This window comes from Pelodiscus sinensis, chromosome 1, assembly GCF_052426305.1.
Source record: "Pelodiscus sinensis isolate ZL-2025 chromosome 1, ASM5242630v1, whole genome shotgun sequence".
NCBI classification, from domain to species: Eukaryota; Metazoa; Chordata; order Testudines; family Trionychidae; genus Pelodiscus; species Pelodiscus sinensis.
This window is the reverse complement of record NC_143052.1, coordinates 122222796-122247793: the sequence shown is the minus strand read 5'-3', so window position 1 is coordinate 122247793 and position 24998 is coordinate 122222796. Positions and strand designations below refer to the sequence as shown.

General features: G+C 44.5%; 1 protein-coding gene across 2 annotated transcripts; it reads left to right on the top strand.

Annotated features, from left to right (window-relative positions):
• Nucleotides 1–1166: 1166 nt before the first annotated feature.
• CYB5R3 (cytochrome b5 reductase 3) lies at nt 1167–23453 on the top strand. Of its 2 annotated transcripts, none has more exons than XM_075899295.2 (9): nt 1167–1324; nt 5881–6012; nt 10687–10759; nt 12282–12388; nt 14974–15103; nt 17298–17381; nt 17477–17562; nt 20468–20567; nt 21550–23453. In XM_075899295.2, the coding sequence occupies exons 1-9, from the start codon at nt 1304–1306 to the stop codon at nt 21720–21722; spliced, it is 906 nt and encodes a 301-aa protein (XP_075755410.1). In that variant the 5' UTR covers nt 1167–1303; the 3' UTR covers nt 21723–23453. The 2 variants fall into 2 exon arrangements, with proteins under 2 accessions (XP_075755410.1, XP_006127764.1); XM_006127702.5 differs by lacking the exon at nt 1167–1324 and adding an exon at nt 2161–2180.
• The last annotated feature ends 1545 nt before the right edge of the window (nt 23454–24998 follow it).

Below are 24998 nucleotides of genomic sequence, written 5' to 3'. Positions count from 1 at the left end.
CCCACACCCTCACCCTTTCCAGAGACCCCACGCACCTAGCCTGCTCCTGCACCCTCCCCCCCAAGCCAGGCACCCTACTCCCAGCCTGCTTCTGTACTCTACCTCCCATCTAGACCTCATACTCTCACCCTCTCCTGCACCCCATCTCCCCCCAAGATTCCACACCCCCATCCCTATCCCACTCATTAGCAGCCCTGTCCTGCACACTGAACCCCTAATTTTAGCCACACCCCAGAACCTGGGGGGGTCCACAAAATCCACTAACTCCTTAACTCCTGCAGAGTAAATCTGGCCTATGGGAAGCCATGAACCTCGGTTATCTCTGTCCTTCCCCCTCCTCCAATGGGGCTGGAGCCCCAGAGAAGTGAGGTGTTCTGTTGGAGGGGGAGGGGAAGCCACATCAGTGAGGGCAGGAGGGATTTGGAGGTTTTTTTTTTTTACTTTCACTTGTGTGGTCCCCAACTGATTTTCCTGTGGGTCAGTGGCCAAAAAAGGTTTCCAACCCTGAGCATAAATAAAGAAAACATGGAAACTTTTTCTGTTGGACATTAATTAATATTTTACTTCATTTAAAATGAAGTTTGATAAACTAAGATGTAAAAGTGCTTAATTTGTTTAATAATTTAAACTCATATTTCCTTTGTTACTGATTAAATTAAACCATTCTCCCTAGCTGCAGCACCAGCAAGAGGGCTCAGGCTTAATTATGTAATTAGCTATGAGTTTCCATTAGCCGCTGGCAGTCCATGGAAAGGTTTGCATTGAGTCAGGTGCCAAAATAGTTGAGAACACTGCATTAGAGCACATGCCTTCGCACTGCCCATTGGTAGTAAGGACAGGGGTGAACACGATTTTCTGTCTGACCTGCTCTTACAGAGGCTCCTAGCTCCAGCAAAGGAGAATTAAAGCTTCACCCCAGTGCGAAGCCACCCGCCAGGCAGGGTAGCTTGCGGCTTACCCCGCCCCCTGCAGCCTGCACCCGCCCCTTCCCTTGCACTCAGCCACACCCCTGCGCTTGCGCCTGGGCGGGGGGTTTGCAGCACGGGCGGAACGGAGGAACCAGGGCGCGGCGCCCCGCCCCGCAGCCAGGCGGGTCCCAGCCGCGGCCGGGCGGCGAGCTGTCAGTCAGCGTGATGGGCAGGGGGCTGCAGCAATGGAGAGGCCGACCCGTGGGGCGGGCGCGGGAGGGAGGCAGGCAGGCGTAGAACGGGCCACATTGTAGCGCGGGGGAAGGGGGCGGGTCGCGGCCTCCAGCTTCTTCTCAGCGCCGCTGCTGCAGCAAGGAGGGTGCCCGCGCGCGGCCATGGGGGCGCAGCTCAGCACGGTAAGCGGCCGCTTGCTGCAGCCCGGGGCACGTACCCAGCGCTCCGCGGGCAGGCGCGGCATCCTCTGCTGGCCTGCGGCTTGGGCAGCGCGCCTCTTCCATGCTAGGAGAAGCAGGGCCGGAGGCTGCTCCCTTCTCTCCCCCGGGATTAGGCCCCCGCCCCGCTGCGCCCGGGGGGGTCCCTTTGCTGCGTGCGGGCACCCCCCCCCCTTCCCGGGCCTGGCTCCCAACGTCTAGTGACCAGCGAGACAAACAACACAAGCTGGGGAGTGGCGGCTGATGCCCGCAGGATTCGGGAGCAGTGGGTGCGGTTGGCCTGCTGCCTGCTAAGGCAGGAGGTTGGCGATGATCTGCGAGCTGTGCCAAGCTGGGAAAACACGCCGAGCTTCTTCTCTTCGAGGCCTCAGCAGCTGCTCCGAGGCTTGTGTAGCGGTGGAGTTTGTGACTCACCGCGTTTGCAGTCAGTGGGAAAACATTTCAGATTCCAGCGTTCTGGATGGCACCTCAGCCTGCCTCCGCCCAGTTCTTCTCTCCAACGCGTTGAGCGTTTGTGTATAAACACGGGCATTAAATGAGCCTCCTTGCTGTTTGCTTAGGGCTGACTGTCTCAGTGCTCCTATGATGCAATAAACAGAATGTGGAAGGTGTGCATGACACAACAATAGAGACATTCTGTTTGGAATGTTAGTGACTTCACAGGTTAAGCAGCACAGCTTGCTTTCTTTGCCTGTAACTGGACAAATTGAAGGTGTGTGAAGAAATCTGCTTAAAGGCCATTGACAGATGCTTAGGCTGCTTGGCTGACTGCCTTTCTGCTGGACTAGTGTTCTTTTCACTTTCAGATTTCACATACGTTGTAAGTTGCAGTTGCATGTTTTTCCTTGCCATGGTCTGATTTTAAAAAAAGATACCATTGTAATTATCAGCTGTGGCTGAGATCTTTGCAGTCATGTGGCTTGTTAAGAGATGGATCTGTGTGGGAGAAAAGTGTTAACTGTCATTAACATGCATCATTACCCATTACCCTTTTCCAGCAGTTGTCTAACCTCTCACTTCCACCACCTTCCTCCCGTGCACCTGCTTAAATATTTCTAACTATGGTTACTTGTGGGTGACCTGCAGGAATAGATGGAGGTAGCTATACACTATCAAATTTTAGATACTGTTGCTTCTAGACCACAAAGGCAGGGAAGGAAGATGAGTAAATAATAAAGGCAAAGTGTACCCCTTTCCTCCAAAACCACAAACAACCCCTCTGTGCTAATTTTACTTTCTTAAAGGTGGGTGTAGGCTGGCAGTTGACCATTCTGGATGGTGCAAGACATTCTCCTAGGAAAGTTTTTTTTTTTAAATTATTTAATTACAATTCCATGACCAAGTATGCTTGACAGATACCCTGTTCTCAGTTGTTGCCCTGTCTCCTGATAAACCTAGCAGCTCAGTAACACCTGGCTGTAACTGAGCTGTCTGAAAGCTATAATTCTGAATGTATTTCATTACATGCAGCTGATCATGCCTCAGTGCAGAAGCTGAAGATCCTGGTGCTGTAATAAAATGTCATTGTTAAAAGTAGAACCTTTTTCTTAAAATATTTATGCTTGTTACCCCAATGAGTTGTTTAACTGAGGTAATAAAACCTCCTGTTTAGAAGTAATTTTATCTTTATTAGCAAGGTAATGATGTACCTTATTAGAGAGCAGGACTTGACAGAGCAATGTGCCTTCTCTGGCACTCCACTGCTGTAAATTGGAATAGCCTCCTTTGACTTCAGTGGAGCTCTTTTGATTTATGTCTTGATTGATGCCCTATATTAGGAGTCTACAGAACATGGTTTGTCCTACTAGTATTTTCCAGGCCTGTTTTCTTAGCAAGAATGATTCATTATTTTGGAAAGCAACCAGCCTGTGTTTTTTCCCATCAGCTGACAAGGAATCTAAATTACTAGATGAGAATGTATCTGAGCTACCCTAACTGTACATTTCCTTTGAAGCTAATCTCATGAGGCCCTTGAATGAATTAACTGACCATAAAGTGCCTTCCATTCTCCACAGGCAAAGAATGTATTGGTTGTGTGGAAAAAACCTATTGGTAGAAATTACCATAGTGTGACAGATCTGTAGTGCAGTGCCCTTCCTCCATCAGAGATGGCTGTCATGTGCTTCAGAAGAAGATTTAAATGTTGATATAAAATGTAATAAGTAACAGTAATATTTTGCACTTACAGTACTTGCCACATGTGAACTGAAAGTTCGCAAAGTTGGTGTGGATTTAGCTCCATTTTACAAATGGAGAAACTGATTAGAGAGATGAAGTTAACTTGCCTGATAGTCATTCAGCATGTCCATGACAGAGCTATGAATAGACCTTTGCCCTTGATTTGCAGTCCTGGGCTCGTTGAATTAGATGTAGCTGCTCCTTTGCTAATTAATAACTGCATCTTTCAATGGAATTACAGAATATGAGGCCTAAAATTTGGTGTGCCTCAGATTTTCTGTAATCTGGAGTTTCTATTCTTTGCCTATCTGTCACCAAGAAATGAAAAATAAAAGAACATTTTACATAGCTTTTTGCTGTTGCCATGTCAGCAATTAATGAACACTCTTCTTTGCCCACTCTTCTTTGCCCTGATCTACACTGTAAACTTACGACAGAATAACTATGGTGCTCAGGTTGTGGAAAAATCTATTGCTCATAACTACACGGTAGTATTGATGGAACTCCTGGTATAGACAGTGTTATGTCAAAGGGAGTCTTCTCCTATCAACATAGCTACCACCTCTCAGGGAAGTGAAGTATCTGCACAACTTGAGATGCGCTCCCATTGGCATAGGTAGCATCTTCACTTAGTGCTAACGTGGCACAGAACTGTAAGCGTAGGCAAACCCTTCAACTTGACATCTAAGAGTGCCATAGAAACATGGAAGTGTAGTCTTGTTAGCTTCAGATCCATTAGAAACTGGTATGCATGTATAACATCAATATTTTCTGTTAGACAGAAATTAGTGGGACAGCCCGATTCCAAGTTCTTATGATAATGGATAAACTACAAAAGCCCCTACATGAGACTTTAGTGTGTTAATTCAGTATCGCAGAATTTTGGGAAGGGAGGGTTTAAGCTGTTCTGACTTCATTTCAGTTTTTATGAGCAGATGCGTCTATTGCACATAAAATGATCTAATATAAGCAACCATTTATGGCAGATTCTTTAGCCTCCTGACACAGGTAGCTGTTGAACTGCATAGTAGGGATGTAAAAGAGTAGTCAGTCAGTCAACTATACAATAAGCCTAGGCTTGTCTGATAGTCAAGTACTCGCATTCCCCTTGCTGTGTCTATATCAGAGGCACCAAGAAGGGGAAGCACCAGTCAGTGTTGGGCGGGGGGGAGCTGGCTTAAAAGCCAGTCCCCTCCCAGCATCTCTCCTTTGTGCTGCTTGCCCCTCTCCCCTCCCCGGGCTGCTATCTCTGAGGCAGCGTGGGGAAGGGGGCAGGGGAGGCTGCTCCAGCATCAGCCCCTATCCGTATGGGGTTCTAGTAGGGAGCTGCTGTGGCGAAACAGTCCCTGTACATGGGCGGTCCCACCAACTCCCCACTGGCATCCTCCATGGACAGGGGCTGCTGCTGGAGCAGTCTCTGTCCATGACCAGTTCCAGCAGCTGTGAACAAAGGCTGCTTCAGCAGCAGTCTCTGTTCATGGAGGATCCCAGCACAGTCCTGGTTTGCACCTGGTGCAGGAGCTACTCCCTCTGCGGCTCTGCAGTTTAAATGTAGTAGGAGCTGAGCTGCCTGCGCACCCAGTTCTTAGTACATTTAAACTGCAGAGCCACAGCAGGGGTAGCGTCTTCGCTTATCGACTAATCATGTAGTCAATACAATTTGTATCGACTACACAATTACTAAGTTACCCACCTCTTAACAACCTTACATCATAGTGCTATAAATGTGACTTATAACTTGAAACAGTCAATCAAATTACTTTATAAGCTGGTGAAAGTGAAAAATGTCCTGTTATGTTTTAAATTCCCCCATGTCGTATGTAACATTAAAAAAAAAAAAAAAAAAAAAAAAAAAAAAAGATTGCCCCTTCTAAAGCTTTCTCCAGAGGAAGAAAGTGTGTAGAAAATTCTGCAAGAAGAGCTCCAGTTATCCCCTCTGCTGTGTGGAAGTAGACTGCGGAGAATGATCTAAAATGGCCCTATGTTTAAAATTATTCCTGCACAGAGGACTCCTGTGCCACCTTTGTATGGACCCTCTGTAAAGGGGAAAGGCTTATTCTGGATGATTAACTGGACATATGAGGCAGAACAAATCTGTCCTCCATAATCTGCTCAGTGCTGTGATGTCTGAGTGCTAAGAGTCTAAAAAGGCAAATTAAATGTGGGTAAACCTGACCAGAGTTTACGCTTTCTGCATTGAGATATTTTTGAATGGAATTATTTTCCGTATGCTCATAACGGAAACACACAAACTGAGGATCTGTCTCTGACATGATGTTATGGTATCACTTCACTGAAATAAATAGCAATGCTAATTTTCTTGTCTTTCTGCATTATTGCAGCTTGGTGGGATTGTGATCTACCCAGTATGGATAGTCTACAGCTTCATCATGAGTTTCTTTAGGAAACCTCGTCCTGCAATTACCCTGGAGGACCCTGAAGTGAAATACCCATTAAGGCTGATTGACAAAGAGGTAAGTAAATACACACTTGAATAGCACTGAGCATACTGACAGCACTTCTGTATAGCTCTCTTATGCCCATATTATTCTAAACTGGGAGCAACCTTGCAGCATATTGTGCTCTGTTTGGAGCTGTAAAAGTTCTGAGGGTGCCGAGTTCTGTTTCTGGTTAAGCCATATCAACATTTTATATGTAAACAAAGCAGAGAACTTATTTATACATGCTTGTTTACTTAGTTTAGCTCAGTGGTCCCCAACCTTTTGGGGTGCTGGGTGCCTGGGTGCGGGGCCACTCACACACTGGGCTCCCGGGGGCGGGGCTGTGCATGTGCCCGGGGGCGGGGCCACCCATACGCTGCGTGCCCAGTTCCTGTGCCACCCATGTGCTGCAATCCCGGGGCCAGCGCCGCTCCTGTGCCACATGCCCAGGAGCCGGCATCACCCACGCGCTGTGCACCTGGGGCCGGGGCTGCTCCTGTGCTGCGTGCCCATGGGCGGGGACACCAATAAGCCGCGCGCCCAGGGCCAGCACAGCCCATGTACTGTGTGCCCGGGGGCTGGGCCGCCCATGTGCTGCGCGTCCAGGGGCTGGCACCGTCCATACACCACATGCCCGGGGGCGGGGCTGGCCCCGATCACTCGGTGGGCACGCAGAAATGGCCTGGTGGGCGCCATGGTGCCCCCGGGCACTGCATTGGGGGCCACTGGTTTAGATGATATTTACAATGCAAGGTGAGTGAGAGAGCATCTAATTTATTTTACACACAGACTATAAGCTCATACCATTTTATTAGTGGTGTTTTGTTTTTGTGCATGGCAAATGGGAAAGAATGTTTCTCCCAGATTATTCTATGGAACGTGCCACCCTAAAATTTCTAAAATCTGCAAAATTAGACTCTTTTCTGTGTAAACTCTTTTATTTTAATCCAGATTTTCCATGGATTGAGAAGACACCCATTTTATGATAAGCTCACAATCTGCATTACAGTACTTGTATCTTTGTAGATGGGAGTTCAAAAAAGATGTCTCAGATAAACAGCTGTAGCTGAAAAAAATGAAATGAAAAAATGTGTCTTGATACAATGAACATTTTAAGCCAGCTCCCTGCAGGTACTGGCTCCCTTTTTCCCCCCTCCCCTCCAACACCTACCCTGAGCCCCCTGCTCCTGGAGCTGATGGGCAGCCACCACCAGCTTTTCCAGGCCTAGAGATGTCATTAGCTTAAAAGACAGAAGCAGCAGTGTAGAGGGAGGAGCGGGGGATGCTACTCCCATGGGAGTCGCTTCCTGCATGTGAACATGTAACTGCTGAATTTTCCAGATGTTAACATCCCTCTTTGAGATACAGAAGCGTGATGCACAATTGGCTTTTGGTTTGAATATGGAGCTTAGGCCACACTACCCATATATATCTGAGTTATGAAGTTACACAGGGCTGTGAAAAATCCACAGCCGTGAGAGATGCAGTTATGCCAATCTAACCCCTGGTGCAGATGTCACTGTGTTGATGGGAGAGCTGCCATTGCCTCTACTGGAGAAACTTTCCCATCAGTGTAGTAGCATCTTCACTGAACAGTGTCATCAGCTCAGCTGTACAGGTGCAGCTGTGATGTTGCTGCAGTTTTGGATGTATAAGCTTACCCTTATCCTGCAACTAATAAAATTTGTTTTCAAATCTCTCCTGTTAGGAGAGGATTGTTTTCTTAGGTGGACTCCTAAGAGTTTTCAGTGGTCGTCCTTCCCCTTTCTTACCAAAGGGTGATCTGGGTAAGGGGAGTGGTACTACTCTCCGAAGCTCAGTCCACAACTCAGATTCTGGCTGCTTCATGCCAAACTGCATTGCTCCTTGCACTAGTGTGCAGCTGTTAATATAAGAATTCCTCTTCTATAGCATGCTTAGATCAGTTAGTGAAAACGCTGACAATGTTACAACTTGAATTGTTATTAAGTTTCACTGTTGAAAGTGAAGACTACCCTTGAAGTGAATATCAGTTAATGCTACTGTCTCAGACAGGTTTTCAAGCTGCCCACAGACATCATTGCTTGTGCTTATTTTCCATTCTCATTTGAGAGTGGGGGCCTTTTCACACTACCAAATACAGGTTGGACCTCCCTGGTCTGGCACCCTCGGGACCTGACAGTCCCAGATAAGGGATTTTGCTGGATTAGAGGAGGTCATTTCTTGCCCTTGAAATTAGGAATAAGGGATCCTCCGGAAAAGGGCTTATTTTCCGGAGAATCGCGTCTACACTGGCGCTTTTCTCCGGCAAAAACCCCGAGCCGGGAAAAAAGTGGCAGCCATGTAAATGCAAATGCCGCGGGGGATATTTAAATCTCCCGTGGATTTGCAATTCCGAAGTGTCTCATTAGCATCCCTTTTCCGGAAAGGGATGCCAATGTAGACACAGCCGTATTGAACAACCAATCTTAATGTTGCACCTCTAACACCAGTTTCAATAAACCATACATACCATACTAAGTGGAACTGCTAGCTGTTGCTCAAGTAGGAAAGTCCTATCAGTAACTTTTGCTGTCATTAGGTTATGTCACTGACTTGGGACTTGTCCTGTTCTTATATACTTGTGACATTGTGTGAATTCAGCTAGGTTGACAGAACACTTTTGGCAGCCTATCAATGCATTTCATTGCTGTAGGAAGTGTCTTCTACAATAGCATAGCTGTGGCACCATATCTCTGCCACTATGGTGTTCATAGTGTAGACATGACTTCATTCAGTAGAATATTCTACAACTGATAGTGTTAAGCAGCAGGGTCCACATGGACACTTAATGTATGTCAGACTAGTGCAAGGTAGCACCCCAGTTTGCCATGACGTAGGTGTTACACAAGCCCTAAGTCTGTCTTATACCTCTGACAGAACTGCTGGTGTGAAAACACACACTCCTGAACGACCTACATTTCTCCAACAAAAGTGCTAACAGTTGTTGGCAGAAGTTGCTCTCCCACAGACAGAGCTGCTGCTGCTGCTTGGAGGTGGTTTAACTATGCCCAGGGGAGAATTCTCTCCTGTTGGCGAAGAGCAGCTACATGAGGGACCTTATGACAGTGCAGCTGCAACAGAATTGCTGTCCTGCTGTAAGGTCTTTAGTGTAGACATAGCCAACGAGTCTGATCCTAAAATCCTGAGTAACAGCAGTAGTCCAATTGATTTGAATTGAATCCGGGGGGGGGGGAGGTGTCCTATAATAGAAATTAAACCTATTTGTAGCAACTATTCTAAAATTATATCTAACTTAATAGATGCTGCTTCTGTGGATATTTAGCCATTGTATATTAGGGATATAATGTTCTATTAAATTTTATAGGACCCTCTTATAAGAGGCAGTATGGTACAGTGGATGAGGCATTAGACTGGGAGACCTGGGAGTCTCTCTCTTCTGTTACTGTTTTGCTGGGTGTCCCATGGCAACCATTTAACAGCTCTGTTCTTCAGGTTCCTCTGCTGTAAAATGGGATAAATGCCTATCCATCTGTGTAAAGAGTTACATATGAAAACTCTGTAGAAGTACTAAGTATTTATTGTTTAAAGGCTGTAAAGTAATCAGTAACATTGGAGTTCAGACCCTAACGTATGCTGCAATGAAACAAAGTGGAGTGAAAAGGGGAAAATGAAAGAATATAAACACCGGTGCTTATTTGCTCCATCCAAATACAGATCACTTAATATTGTATCCAAACTGATGTCACTTTGGTCCAGTACCACTTTTAAGCCATATGAGAAACAATTTATTTTGGGATAAATGCTTTTGAAATTGGTAATGAAGTCCAAGGCTTGGGGTGTTGTGATATGACAGTATTTGTAAGAAATTTAAGTAGGGGGTGGAGTATAGGGCTCAGAAAAGTGGGGTGCGGGAGGGCGTAGGCACAGATGAGGTGTGTGTGTGGGAGGGTGCAGGAGTTAGGGCAGAAGACTGCAGGTGTGAGGGTTCAGGTTAGGGGGATGGATGCAGGGTTGGGGGTGTGAGGAGGGACTCAGGACAGGAGGCTGGTGGATGGGCGGAGTGCTGGGGGGCATGGGCACTATTTAGGGAGGGCAGGGAGATGCTCCAAATTCATACCTTGAGGCTGCCTACTGTCCTCTTTTGTCACACTCAGGGAATGAGAGGGAAGCTCACACTGTGGGTCATTCACTTTTCTACCTCCTCTCCAGCCTGGGGAGAGAGGCATGTACATGCTGCGAGCTTTCCTTTCGCTCCCAGAGGGGAAGGGAAACATCAAGCAGTGTCCCTCTATGTATCTCTGAGGGGAGCTTCAGTACCCCCTGCCCTCCCTAAATGGAGCCCTGGGGGGAGGCTCAGGGCTGGGACGACCCCAGAGCAGTGGGGATAATGCCCCTAGCCAGCCCCTTTAACCTGCCTGCTGCTTGGTTGGGCAGCCCGGAGAGAGCCCAGCTGAGAGGGTGCCATCCCTCCCACTGCAGCCGAGTGCCCCAGCCAGAAATCTCCTTTTTGCGAGAACGGCATGTCAGAGTGCATCCGCTTATTTTCACCTTTGTGGGGGCACAGTGCTGAAACGGTTTTAGTTACATATCTGCCGATTAGGGTGAAACTAACTTTTAGAAATAGCCTGACATGTCTATTAAAAATAAAACAAAAAAACCGCCCAACAGAATACCAAGTATTTCTAACAGTGTACATGATGGTTTTGTTTTGTTTTCCTGTTTCAGGACATTAGTCACGACACGAGAAGATTTCGCTTTGCCCTGCCAACTCGAGAACATGTTTTAGGTCTCCCTATCGGTATGTTTTTTTTTGTCAGCCTGTTTTTTTATCATAAGGAAAGAAAGCTCTTAATTAAACCTGTGAAGCAGTACAGATTCTATGGGCTGCAAGAACAGTTTTAGAATTTTTTAAACGCTACTGACGTATATCTTCCCCTGTAATATCTGTCTGATTCATTCCAGTTGCAAAATAAAATGAAATAAAACCACCTGCTCTAAATGCATATTAAAATGCAGCCTTAAATATGGAGTCCTGAGGGCATCTTTATAATATGCCTTTTGGATGTCAGTCATCTATGCTATGTGTAACTGACACACGTGTTAATGAAGTGGTAATAGCACTCAAATGTGAGTCATCCTTGAACATCCTCTTACTAGGGCTGTCAATTGACCTGCGTTAATGCCTGCGATTAACGCAAGACAATTTTTTTTAAAGCATTAATTGCAGGCGTTAATGCTGGGCTGCCCCTTTGAAGTGCCGCTCCAGCGCTTCAAAGGGGCAGCACAAGTGGAGCCGGAGATCAGCTGGAGGACCCAGCTGATCCCTGGCTCCACATTGCAAAGCCCCTTTGAAGTGCCGCTGCTCCTTGGAAACGCTGCCACGGCGTTTCCAAGGGGCAGTGGTGCATAGAGCCTGGGGTCAGCCGGGGACTCCAGCTGACCCCAGGCTCCATGCAGCGCTGCCTCCTTGAAATGCTACCATAGCGTTTCAAAAGGGGAGGCGCATACGATTAAATTTTTTAATGGCTTGACAGCCCTACCTCTTACACATCTCTGTTAGGGATGTGACTAGTTGACTCTCCGATAAGCATAAGCTTATCAAAGAGTCGACTAGTGATGTGATTAGTCTCTCTCCCCTTCTCCCCCCTCCTCCTTGCTGCCTCTGTCAGAGAGGGGCAGCAAGCGTGGGGAGCAGGAGCCAGTGCTGCGGGGAGCCAGCTTAAAAGCCCGTTCTCCCCCCTCCCTCCGCCCCCCCCCCCCAGCACCATCTCCATGAGGGGCAGGGAAGGTAGGGCACAGCAGGAAATGGCGTGAGTGGGGACTGAAGCAGTCTCCACTTGTGCTGCGATTCTGCTTTTGAAATGTACTAGAGTGCTGCTGGGGCTCTTGTACGTTTCAAAGGCTGAGGCACCGCAGGAGCGCATGGCGCCCCTTATAGACTAATCAAATAGTTAATCTAAATGTAACATCCCTGGTATGTGTTTAATATCTATTATCTCCTCAAACATCTAAGCTTAATGGCTGCTAAAATAAATAACACATGTGATTGAGCTCCTGGTTGGAGAACTGCTCTCAGGCTGAGGGAACTGAACCCTCTACCCACTTAGCTGGATTTCAGGTGAACTGGATGACACAATCTAGAGAGGTAATATGGATATACAGGAAAGAAAGGAGGAAAATTGTTGCTTTTTGGGCCAAAAGTAGCCTTAGTACCAAATCTGGATTTTTCACCAAGTCATTGTCAGCTGTAGTGAAAGAGAATTTGCTCAAATTAACCCTTCCAAAATAAACCTGCTCTTCCTCCCCTCTTCTGTTTGTAGGACAGCATATTTATCTTTCAGCACGGATTGACGGGAATCTAGTTATCAGACCCTATACACCAGTCTCCAGTGATGATGACAAAGGCTATGTGGATCTCGTTGTTAAGGTAAGTCTATTATTGTTCCATATGGTACTTGCTATTTACAAGCAGTTAAAGAGTACAGTAAAAACATGGTTTTATAAAAATACTTTTGTGCTTAACGCTACTATTGGCTTCCATGCAGTGATACCTCAGCATACAGTGTTCTCTAAGTGAGAGGCAGGAATTTAAAGAGATCTGTATGTGTAGAGTGCAGATTTCTGAAGTGCACAGTGTATATAGAGCAGTATAAGCAAGTCATTGTCTGAAACTAGTTTGTAAGTCTTTGAGTGCATTTTAAGTAGCCTTTTGTAAAAATAGGAAAATATCTAGAGGAGCTGATGTACTCCTGGAAGACTTTTTTTTGCACCTCCAAGTGTGTGTGCACTCCGGCTTCAGAACCACTGATCTATATTCTATCATCCTTTATGGATATTTGTTCAACCTTTTTTTAAACCTCCTGTGTTGGGGATTCTATAGCCTCTTCTAAAACCCTGTCCTTTAACTTAACTACCCTTATGGTTATAAAATTGTCTCACACACACCTGATGTGAACATTCACCTACATCTCCCTTGCTGCATATTAAGCCTGTTACTTACTGTCCTACCTTCACTGGACATAGAGAACAATTGATCACTAATCCTCTTTATAGCAGTTTGTAATGTATTTAGAGACTGTTATCAAGTCCCTCCTCACTCTTTTCTCAAGATCACCGTTTTTGTTGTTCTGGAATCCTCTGGACTCTTGTCAGTTTGTCCACATCTTTGCCAAAGTGTGGTACCCAGAATTGGATGCAGTATTCCAGCTGAGGCCTTCCCAGCTTGGTATCGTTTGCAGAATTTATAAGCGTTCTCATCCCTCCATAATCCAAATACTTAGTGAAGATATTGAGTAGTATCAGATCCAGGACTGACACTTGTGGGACCCCATTAAATACTCCCTCCCACTGATAGCAAAACATCGAAAACTACTATGAACTTTCAGTAATGTATGCACCCACCGTATTCATTTCATCTAGATGATATTTCTCTAGGTTGCTTATGAGAATGTCACCTGGGACTGTCAAAAGCCTTGATTAAAATCAAGAGCTGCAGTTTCTCTCCTATCCACTTGGCCAGTAGCCTTGCTCAAAGAAGGATTCACAGAGCATGATTTGTTGTTGACAAACCATGTTGGCTCTCAACACTGTTATCATTTAGGTGTTTACAAATTTATTTTGATCACTAATTTTCTTCCAGTATTTTGACCGGTATTGAAGTTAGTCTGAATAAGTCTATAATTCCTTTGTTCCCCTTTTTTAAAGATTGGAGTTTTTTAAACCCTCTCCTCAGCGAGTTCTCAGCGATTGTATCTGTTAGTTCCTCAAGTACCTTAGAATGAATTTCATCAGGTCCTGCCAACTTGAATACATCTATCTTATCTAAATACTAGAAGATTTAGCCAGTATTGCCTAGGTCCAGACAGGGTGGGGGCAGGATGGTTGGATGCTGCTTGCTCGCTCTCTGCCCCGCTGTGGTCATTTGTGAGTATAACTGTTTTGCATCAAATAGGAAGGCAGGGGTGTGATAGGAAGGATAGTCCCATTCCATACACATCCTAGTGTCCTGGCACAATCAAATACTGACTTTGCTTTAAGTTATAAGAGGACGCTGCATACCAAATGTAGTAGTCCTATTCTTACTGTTTAGGAGTTCTTGAACAAATGGACTCATGAACGGACACGCAGACACACACACAAACTCTTTAAAATATATAGTAGATTCTTTAACCTGGTTTGTTTCCATTTTTTCCCATTCCTTCCCTTTGTTGTTAATATTGTGTTGAGAATAGGTCAACTTTAACCTTTTCATGGAAGACTGAAGCAATATAGGCATTAAACACTTCAGCTTTCCTCAGGTCTCCCCCATTCAGTAGTGGACCTGCATTTTCTTTTGTCTTCCTATTACTACTAATATATTTTATATCCCTTGTATTATTTTATGCCCCTTGCTAGGTATAACTAACTTTGTGCTATAAACTTTCTGATTTCTCTCCCAGTTTGTCTTGTGTGTTTCCCTTTTGCCTTTCACAAGCTTCCCTTCTAATATTGAATAAGTGGCAAAGGGGAATGTTAAATGTAGGTCTTGTCTACATGGGAATGTTCTATCAATTATCCCATTGTGACCCTTTTATTTCTGGTATAAGAGTAGATTGCTTTTGGGGGTGTGAAGAGGCTTAGCTTAAACCCCTTCCCAGGTCACAGGAGCCTGTAGCTCTACAGATAAGAGTCTGATCTTGAAGTACTTGGCACCTGCTACACTCACTGCCTTCACTTGGAAGATGTAGGCACTTGGTATCTCAGAATTGGGGCCCAAGGTTAACCAGTCTTGAGGCCATCCCTGCTTAACAAAACTGCCGTAGGACAGTTTTCACCTATTTAGCTGTCTGTGTTGGATTCTCGGATGACTGTTTTAGCTTCTGACTGCCAAGCCTCTTTGCTTATGGAGTTTGGGCATACAAATTTGTGTATTGCCAGAAAGTTAAGGGCAGAGATCTGTCTGGTTTTAACTTGTTTTTTTGTAAATCAGTAACTTGAATTGTTTTAATAAAAAGGTTCTTAAATCTTAAACAGATTTATTTCAAAGGGGTCCATCCAAAGTTCCCCAATGGAGGGAAGATGTCTCAATATTTAGACAACCTGAAACTTGGGGAAACCATTGACTTCAGAGGACCCAGTGGATTACTTGTCTATAAGGGAAAAGGTAACACTGACTCTTTTAGAAATATTGTGTCCAGAATAAAAAGCGCAAGAGATCTTATAAAATAGTGATACACGGAAATGTGGGAGCAGTTATAATTTTTCTCATGGAGGTTGTGGCCTTGCCTGTACACAAGTTGTGCCATTTTAATTGCATTGGGATACTTAGAGGTACAACCGCTCTAGTGTGGATGCAGCTATAATGCTGTTAATGTACTTATGGAGGAAGGGGAATAAAGCCTTATTTACAATGTAAAGTGAATATATAGGCTGGTTGTCTGGTAGTACAGATGCAGCCCATATGAAAGATGTGAAGGCTTAACTGGTTAGTCAGTTAGGCTAGGGATGTAAAATCCTATCTATACCCCCAGGAGGGTTGCCAGATGGTTTAACAGAAAATCTCTCTCTCTCTCTCTCTCTCTCCCCTCACTCCCCCCCCCCCCCCCAAACCACAGGAAAAAATTCTGTTGAGCAAAAAAAAAAAAAAACAACCCAGCTAAGGGACTGACCGGGGCCGAAACAGTCGTGGCCCAGTTAATTTCTGGCCTGCTCCATCCTTCCCCAGCTAGCCCAAGCTGCACTGCATGTCCCAATTGCCCTTCTGTCGGACGCCCAAGCTAGGAAAAACAGAAAATACCGGACATTTTACATGTCTACCGGACAGAAGGCGCAAATACGGGTTGTCCAGTTCAGTGCTGTGCACCTGGCAAACCTAACCCTCAGTGTTTATGCTGGTAGAACAATATATATGTTCCCTGAGTAAAATAAGCTACAGCAGTGAAAGTACCTATATGCCACTTTGGCTTTTGCTGACATAGAAATGTTGCCCCAAAAAATCACACCTCTAACCAGCATTGCAATACTGGCAAAAGTTTCATGTGTAAGTCTGGTATGAGCCACACCAGCATAATGCAACTTTAATAAACTGTAGTGGCCCCCACAGTAGGAATTGCACGATATTGGCAAAAAAAAGTAGCACATCTTACTGGCATAGATCTACTGATACAGAAAGAGCGTGTAGATGAGTCCTGATTCGTTCCTAGGAGAAGCACCAGTAGCTGTGTTAAGAGCCCATCTACATGAGAGTTAATTGTTAAACTTGGTTACCTTGGCCTGGGCTCCCTGAATGAGGCAAGAACACATAATGTTAGGGTTAAGAAAGGGGCTTTTATCCCAAGCAGGGGCTGATTCTTAGGGTAAAGTATAAATTTTTGTAGCCTGTCAAATTTAAGAAAGTATTTCAGATTATTTGGGAATCGATTAACTTCTGCTTTAGAAAAAGGACATTGAAGAGAAGCCCATAGAGACCGATGCATGGGCTCTTTTAAATCCTGGTCGCGACCAGGGCCGGCTTAAGGCCAATTCGGCCGATTCCCTGGAATGGGGCCCCACTCCCGAGTGCGTGACGCACGCGCAGTGCCACTCCAGGTTCGCAACGCATGCACGGAGTCTGGGGTGTGCGGCGCATGCACAGTGCCACCCCAGGTACGCTACACCCCGGGTGTAAAAATAGTTAACATTTTTCAGACACCTCTCTCCTCACTGTAGCCTTATGAGAGAAGGGGACATATCCCCATTTTACAGATGGGAAAACTGAGAGGAGAAGTGACTTCCTAGGGCCTGATACGGTCACTGTGAATCAGAATGAGAACTCAAGATGTGCGATCCCAGTCCTCTGTTTAATTTAATGTTTGCTACTACTTCCTAGTACAGTAAAACCTGTGTTATCTAGCATGCCCAGGGATTAGGGCATGCTGGTAACTTAAATTCTGGTTATCTGAGGGAGAAGGGGAAGAACTGTGCAAGGCCTATGGGGCCGGGGGGACACAGGAGCCATACAGGGTCTGTGATGTGGCCTGCTGGTGGGGGCCATGAGCCATGGGGGGGGAGGGCGGGATGCGGCATGGTGAAGGTGGGTGAGGGGCAGGAGGCGAAGATGGCAGTGGCGGCCTGCAGGGGAGGTGGGGGGGGAGCCATGGGACGGAGCCATGGGGAGCAGAGATGCTTGCTTCTGGGGGTATGTGCTGCACACTTGTCTGAGGAGCGTCCTGGCACTTAAAGGGCCAGTTTCCTTTTTGGTTTTTTGTTTTGCTTTCCCTGGCATCAGAAATTTGCCTGTTCCTACACTTTTCTGGATGCTTAACTTCCAGATGGTGCGGGTTTACTGTCCCTGTCTTCTCCTTTTTTTCCCCCCCCAGGCAAGTTTGCCATTCGTGCTGAGAAGAAAGCCGAACCTGTTCTTAAAACAGTGAAATATGTTGGCATGATTGCAGGTGGAACTGGTATGTAAGAATAAAGTTTTGTTCTTTACGTGCCTTGTTTCTGCAAGACTATTAGATTGCTGGTGGCCTATTATTAATTGCATTTTTTTTTCCAGGCATAACACCTATGTTGCAGCTTATTCGTGCCATCATGAAGGACAAAGATGATCCCACCACTTGCCAGCTGTTGTTTGCTAATCAGGTAATTTCTTCTTTTGCATCAAGGTATTATAATTGTCTTTGTTTTTAACACAAAAACCAGTTGTGTGGAAGCCTCTTCTGAGACAGCACTAAACACAGGTATGCCGCAGTATGGTAAAACTTTAGGCTAAAATGAACAAAACCTATAAAAGCAGCCATATATGATACCATTGCAATGAGCAAACAGTTCTCTACATTACTGCCTCTTTAACTCTTGCCCTGCCATATACCCATGCTGTTTTTCCCTTTGTCCTCTCAAAGCCTGGATAAGAAAACAGAGACGGGGGGATTCTTTCTTCTGTATGGTTCCTAGAAGTGCTTAGTGCTCTCTTCTCTCCTCCCCTTTCCCCCCACCTTTGTGGGAACCTTTTTGGAATTTTAAAGCTGCTTTATTGAGTGGTGGCATTATCTGCCCTCCTACAAGATGCATATGCAACCCACCCACCCATATCCAGGGCATGGAACCAAATTTGTGAGAGGAAATATGAATCTGACTATTTCTGAACACAGTTGCAGTATGTGACCTAAATGTAATTGTCCCCAACAGCTGATAACTGCAGAATGGGAGAGAGTGTGCTGTGCAATTAGAAATAATGCTACAGAAATATTTTTTGATCTGCTGGGGCCATATTCCACTCAGGCCCTGCTTTTAAATTTCTGCATTGTGTTATCCCACTATATGCTGTTTCTTTCTTTATGAAACTTCAATGAAGGGTTGAGAACAGTGAATCAGTATGGTTGTAGTAAACCTGGGAAATGTAATCTTCAGTTTTAAACTTATGATTTTCATGATCTAGAGGTGCTAATCATTAGGCATATGAAAGAGGAGAAATAGACACATGGTAGCTTAATTTGGATGCAAACCTCTGTCCACCATCTGAGGGGTAATTTAACAGGAGGTCTTAGTTCCATTTGGTTCTAGTAATCAAATATCTCCTAATGGTAGCAATTCCCCCCTCCCCACCACCACCGGTTGTGAACAGCTTGTCGCTTAAAGCCAAGCCAGCTGCTCTGTCTCAGATAACATTCTGCCACACCTACTAAAATATATGAAGGGTGAGATTCCAGGAGCTCATATAGACACATAAATAAAGTAGTCAGATTTTTTTTTTAAAGAGCTCAGCTCCCATTGTTTTCAGTAGAAGTTGATAGGTGCTGAGCATTTCTGAAAATCTAGGCATAAATATCTAGGACATCATGTCAAGTTTCACTAACTCAAAAGCAAATACGTGGGTTGACAGTGTATGATGCTACAGTCTATTCTCACTACTTTGTGTCTACTATCAGAGCTGATAATGTAGAAAGGAGAATAGCAGAAGTTAGTGATGGAGTATCTAGTGTCCTCTTCTCCCTCCCCCTTTCAGTAGGGGATTGACCTTATTGTATACTTGAAGACTTACTCGGTGTTTCTTGGGTCCTTAACTCATTTCTTCATTTAAATAATTGCTTTGGGAACGAAGGGTTCAGTACGCAGGCTGCCTCCTCATGGTTGCAGCTTGGGACCAAGTGAGAAGTTCCTCTCCATGGCCACTGCAGCGGGCTCAGCTAGGGAGGGGTATGTGTTCCTTGGCAGGGGCAGGTCCAGGTTTGTTTGCTCTCTGTGCTCCCCAGCCAGAGTGAGGAACACAGCAAACTGCACTTTCCCCTTGCTCCCTGACAGAGGAACATCCAGCAATGCTGCCACAAGGATTGGGGGTAGAGGAAGAGGCTTCACCCCCAGCCCCACCTGCCTTCCCTAAAAGGTGCCTGGGTGGTGGGAGGCTTGGAGCTGGGGCAGTCATGGGGGGGGGTGGGGGGGTTACCTCTGGCCAGCCCCTTTTGCCTACTAATTGCAGTTGCCCATCCCTGCAAGTGCTTCCACAACTGGCTCCTTTGGGCATTTTTCCCTTCCACCTCAGTATTTCACCCTTCATACACCGGTCACTTTTATTGCTCTTCTCTGAACTCTCCACCCTGTCAGTGTATTCCTAGTATCGTATTCCAGGTATTCTAACTTTATATAGAAGTCCTGCTGTCTCCCTGTTCTCTGACATGGTATTTGTGTCTGTGCACAACCATACATCCTATTTTAACATACCAGTGAATTGGAAACATCTAGCTCCTCTATCCTTCATTTTGCTGGTTTCCTTATTTCTCTCTGTTATCCTGTGGTTAGGGTTGTACCTATATCTTGTATTATCGTAGGTAGAATCTCATTTAAATTCCTCACCATATTTATAAAACTATAGACAGTCTTGTATTGTCTGTCCTCATGTGTTCTGCACATCCACACTGAATACTTACTGTTAAGCTTCCTACATACTCTTTGCCTCTAGGTCATTGAAAATGTGTTCCATTGTCCAGTTCAGATGCCTGCTTTGATTTAGTCATATCTTGAAATAGCCTTCTTGTAACATGCAGTTTCATGTTAGATCCAGAAATAGGTGCCTTGTCAGCACCAGGTGGTGATAAATTTCCCCCTCCTCTGAAATCCCAAATATATTACTGTCACTGGTGCCAAATCGCTGGGTAGAATATGAAGAGACATCTCTTAAGATGGACAAACTAACATTGTTCAGTACTATTGAATTTCCTAGGTTTTGACAGCTGAATTGAAACTAAAGGCTAAGAGCTTTGTCATGCTGCATCTGATAATCATGTGGTGGAGGTTGTTTTGCTGTAGGAAAAAATAATCTAAACATTTTTATTCCTTAGTGGAAAGGGAAATCTGGTGGTCAAAGTTCAGGAAACTGGGGGATTTTGGATCTGTTTCGGACTATCCATTGGGTTCATTTATAGATATCTCAAACTTTTTGTGAGTCTAATATTGAGGTGATACTATTTCACTGGAGTTCTGAGTGTCCTAATTTCTTAATGCTAAGAGGCTGGTTGAAAAACTAAGTGTGACTTTTTTCTTTTTCCTGCAGACTGAGAAAGATATCCTGTTACGTGAAGAACTGGAGGAAGTCAAGGTTGAGCATCCAGATCGCTTTAAGTTTTGGTACACATTGGACAGAGCACCTGAGAGTAAGAACTCACATTCTACCCCTTAGAATCCTCTCTAACTTTAATCCCCTGTTAAAGTAATTAGATGCCTTCAGAACTGACATGGTGACTTCTATAGGAAGGATGTTAGCTTTTGCCTCTGAAGCTGTGAAATTGGTCAAGAGAGTGCTAGTGTGTAATTCTCATCTGTGACTTTTTGCAATTTTGTGAGTTACCCATGAACTTGGGAGGCACAGATGAACAAATCACCCCATGTTCTGAGTTGTTCCATTATATTCTGAAGAAAGGGAGTGCATTATTGAAATAAGAATTGAGGATTAAATGTGGTGGTGGACATGGGAGGAAAGATTGCCTCTTTCTTCTCCCTCTTTGGGGTCGCAGTTGTGTGTTCAGTGCCAGCAGCAAGCTGGGAAACCCTGAATCCTACTCTGAGGCTGTCTAGATCCCAGAAAAATTCCGCCATGTCCTGGGAACATGTCTGCTCTTCTGCCAAAAAAAGCGGCAGAGCCGCTGCTCTCTTTCGGAAGCCCTGTCTTCCTCCTCCAAGGCAGAATGGCTCTTCCGAAAGAGTTTTCCTAAAATTGGGCCCAGTGTAGATGGGGCCAAATTTCAGAAAAGCCTCTTCCAAAAAGGTATGCACATGGCAGAGCGCAATTTGTGTACCTTTTTTCTGATAAAGCCCTGTAGTGTAGACATAGGTGTTTAATGTGGTAACCCTTTCAGGCTATATGTTTTCTTAAACTGGGGAAGATCCTGTGGTACTAAAACTGTGCTGGGGGAGACGTGGGTTCTGTTCACAGCTCTGCCAAAAACTTCCACTTTATTAAAGTTCCCCATCTTTAATATGAGGATGATGATACATTTGTCCTCAGTACCCTTGTGTTGTATAAATACAGTCCAGGTGGCTGAACTTTGTCTGCAAAGTTTCTTGGACAAATAAATAAGGGTGAGTATTATAAAACCTGTCAATAAAATACCGTTTCCCCCCTACCTCTCTATTCAGATTGGGAGTACAGCGAGGGATTTGTGAACCAAGACATGTTCCGTGAACACCTGCCCCCGCCTCAAGATGATGTTCTGATCCTCATGTGTGGCCCTCCTCCAATGATCCAGTATGCTTGCATTCCCAACCTGGAAAAACTGGGATACACCAAGAACATGACATTCTCCTACTAAAGAGGAGTTAATTGTGCTGTAGTGTGGAAAGAAAGCTGACAAAGAAGAGCATCTAGTTAATGGGGAACAAGACAAAGTACACACAGGTGGCTGGTGCACAGTGCAGGAAAGCTGTATTTAGATTAATTGCTTAGGTGTCTTAATGAGTTTGGAAGACAAGGCATCCATTTGACTCAAATTTTAATTTTGACTCTCTTTTTTGGGTAGCCAAGTTGCAGTGATACCTGTGTGCTTCCTTTAACATGTTCTGCAGAGACTGACCATTGACTACATGTCAGTGTCAGTTTTCAGCATTGAAGTGTAATTTCAGGGAAGTAGGGGGAGGGAAATGAAGAAGTTGGTTCAAGTGCTTAGCACTGTAATCACAGGGGTCAGTGGTTACTTCACAGCACTTGATGTACGTTGGATATTGCACATGGTATGAATGGTGGCAGTGCCCCTTTTTACCTTACTATTGCCAAATCTTAATCACAGTAGGAAGGTCAAGAATCTGCCACAGTCACCTTGCAGAGGTGAAAAGTTCAAAATGGCCATTAGTTGAAGTCCAGTGATTGACAGCTAGATGTCATAAATACACATACTAGGAACATCATTGCCAGTTGTTTTGGATGGACCTCACAACAAATCTTTCCTAGCCCTACCATCCTAAGGACCTGAAATGAATTCTTGGTGGGAAGGGGTTTTGTGCACTAATCCCCTAGCAGCTGGAGATCAAGGTTTTGAAGATAAAAGGTTGAATCTGTTAAAGAGCTGTAGGTGCTAGTGCTTGGCCTTTGAACTGTGTTCCTGCTGTAGATCTGACAACTTTTCAGAACTGCTCCAGTGAGGATTTCACTCCTAAAGTGCTATGCTCAGCTGTGATGGCTCTACAGGTGGAGATTTTAATTGCAAATCTCTAGAAGAACTAAAAATTCCATTGGCAAAAACTACTCATGTGGAGTAATACTTAAATGAGTCTTTTTGTCCATGGTTATTTGTGATGTTACTAAGCAGAGGCCTCTCCCCTGCATACAGTGCTCAAGCAAAACCCCATTTGTAAAATTGTCCAAATAGGAAGTGTAGAATAAAATTTAACTGACAGCTTGTCTAGCCAAATATAAAAGTGGTGGGCTGATTCTAGCGTAAGCATTCTGTACCTACTCTTTTGCCATGTTTCCATACAGGATTTTCTACTTTCCAGCAACAGCGAAGCTCTTGAGACTGAAGCTGTCAAATTGTAAAAAACTTGCTCTGTATGTTAAACTGGGGGCTTGAAAAATCATAGAATATGGTCTGTATACTAATGTAGTTTTTCACTGTCTGAAAAGAGTAACAAAGGTACAGCCTGGTATTCTACACCTAACAGGGGGAAAGATAATATTCTTATTCACTTTTAGGTTCCTTTTAACTTCCTTTAGTAGCCTTGCTGCATTGTGGGAGAGCTTGTCAATGTGTGCTGCTTCCAGTCTCAAAGTTGGTCTTTGGTAGAACTGTATTGTCCTCTGAGTACAACTGAGGTGTTCCCACTACAAGTCTAAATCCAGAGCAGGTAATGTGCAAGTTTAAAGTAAAGCATTTGTGTTGCTTGTCTTTCTAGGGGACAAATACCCAAAGATTTTTTTCTTGTATTAAGACTTTTGATGAGCAACTTTATAGCTGGTTAATCACAAGCTGTTTTGTATTACTTATCATGCATATTCACTTATTGGCTTTCAAAATGTTTGTGCAAGAAATAAAATATTTTGCTGATCATTTTATATGGGTGTTATTTGCAAACTTTGCAAAAGTACAGCCATAAAGAGTGAGCAGTTGGATAGGAATAGACTTACTTTTTCATCTGTTTCCTTAGATTCAGGGAAGAATATAATAACCAGATTGTATTTTGTTATGCTTTTTAGTACAGTCCAACCCCCAAACACCATAGCTATGTACTGATTCTGAAAGCAGAAGTAACCAGACACCAGGAAATGGGAGGGGGAAAAGCAAATGCTATTCTGTGCCTATATTGCATTTTAAAAGGAAGTCTGATCTGGACTGCCTATCCTCTCCCTCCCCCAGCTGCCAAGAAGCAGCAGGGCTTAGAGCTTTCATCCCTGGGAGCCAGCTGCTGCAGAAATCTGGCTGGAGCCCAAACTGCTTTATTCAAAGTTAAGACATATTAGGAATGGAAATTGTCTGTGGTTCTATTGTGCATCACGGGGGGCCCTGACTTCAAGATCTTTATGGAAGAATTAACTAAATTAGAAGCACCATTTGCAAACTTGTCATTACTATGTGATGGCATTATAGTTAACTATCGGTCTTTGCAGCAAGACCCTTTCCTGTGAATGCCTTATTACCTCTCCTACTTGGTCGTTCATGCTGTGACTTGACCCAATCAGCAACACTGGGCCACTATTCAAAGTAGTAGTCCTCATGGGCATCCATAGAGGTAACACAGACTCTTCTGCCTTAACAGTTCCATTGGTTGGGGAAAGTAATCTGCTTTAGCTGGGAGGAAGGGTCCCAGTTCTGGCCCCTAGTATCTTCAATGCAGCCAGGCAATTCCTTAAATGTGGAGCTTTCTGCAGGTAAAAATTGCCCTATCCAGTACCCAAGCATGGACAATGGTCAGAACTTTCATCATCACTATGTGGTCTCTTAAACCCAACACATGTTCACACAAGTTCATCCCTGGGACCCAGCTATGAATCACCCATCATTAAGGCTTCACTATTTGTTGTTCTAAAATAAAATTACTGAAAATGCAACAAACATACCCAGTCCTAACCAGCACTTACCAGTTACCATTCTGACTCACACCTAAAATAGCAATGAAAGATTTAGTGTGAGTTAAAAGGAAGTGCTTTTGTTAGACTTGTGAGAATGTCTACTATAAAGCTGCACTCTAGCCTATATTGTGTGCGCTCATCCCTGACTCACTGCATGGTTTAAGAGGTAGATTAGATTAACTAACTTGTAGAACTGCCTGTTATTCAGCCACCAAAGGCTAACCATAAGAGGTTCTCTACCAAGTTAAAAAAATCATTGTGGCACTTCCTATTACAATACTAATGGAGCACACGCAGTATTAAACAACTCAATTATATTTCTTTCTTTAAAAGTTTGTATTGACTTTGAAGAAACTCAGCAGCTTCAGGGGATAGCCAGGTTAGACTGTTTGTTAGTCTAAAATGGTCTGGTAGCACTTTAAGTTTATCCTGTACAGACTAATTACTTAAGAAAACCCATTTGATATTTTACTTCATTAAATCCTCTCTTCCAAATATCTAACAATGTCCCCATGCTTCTCAGGCA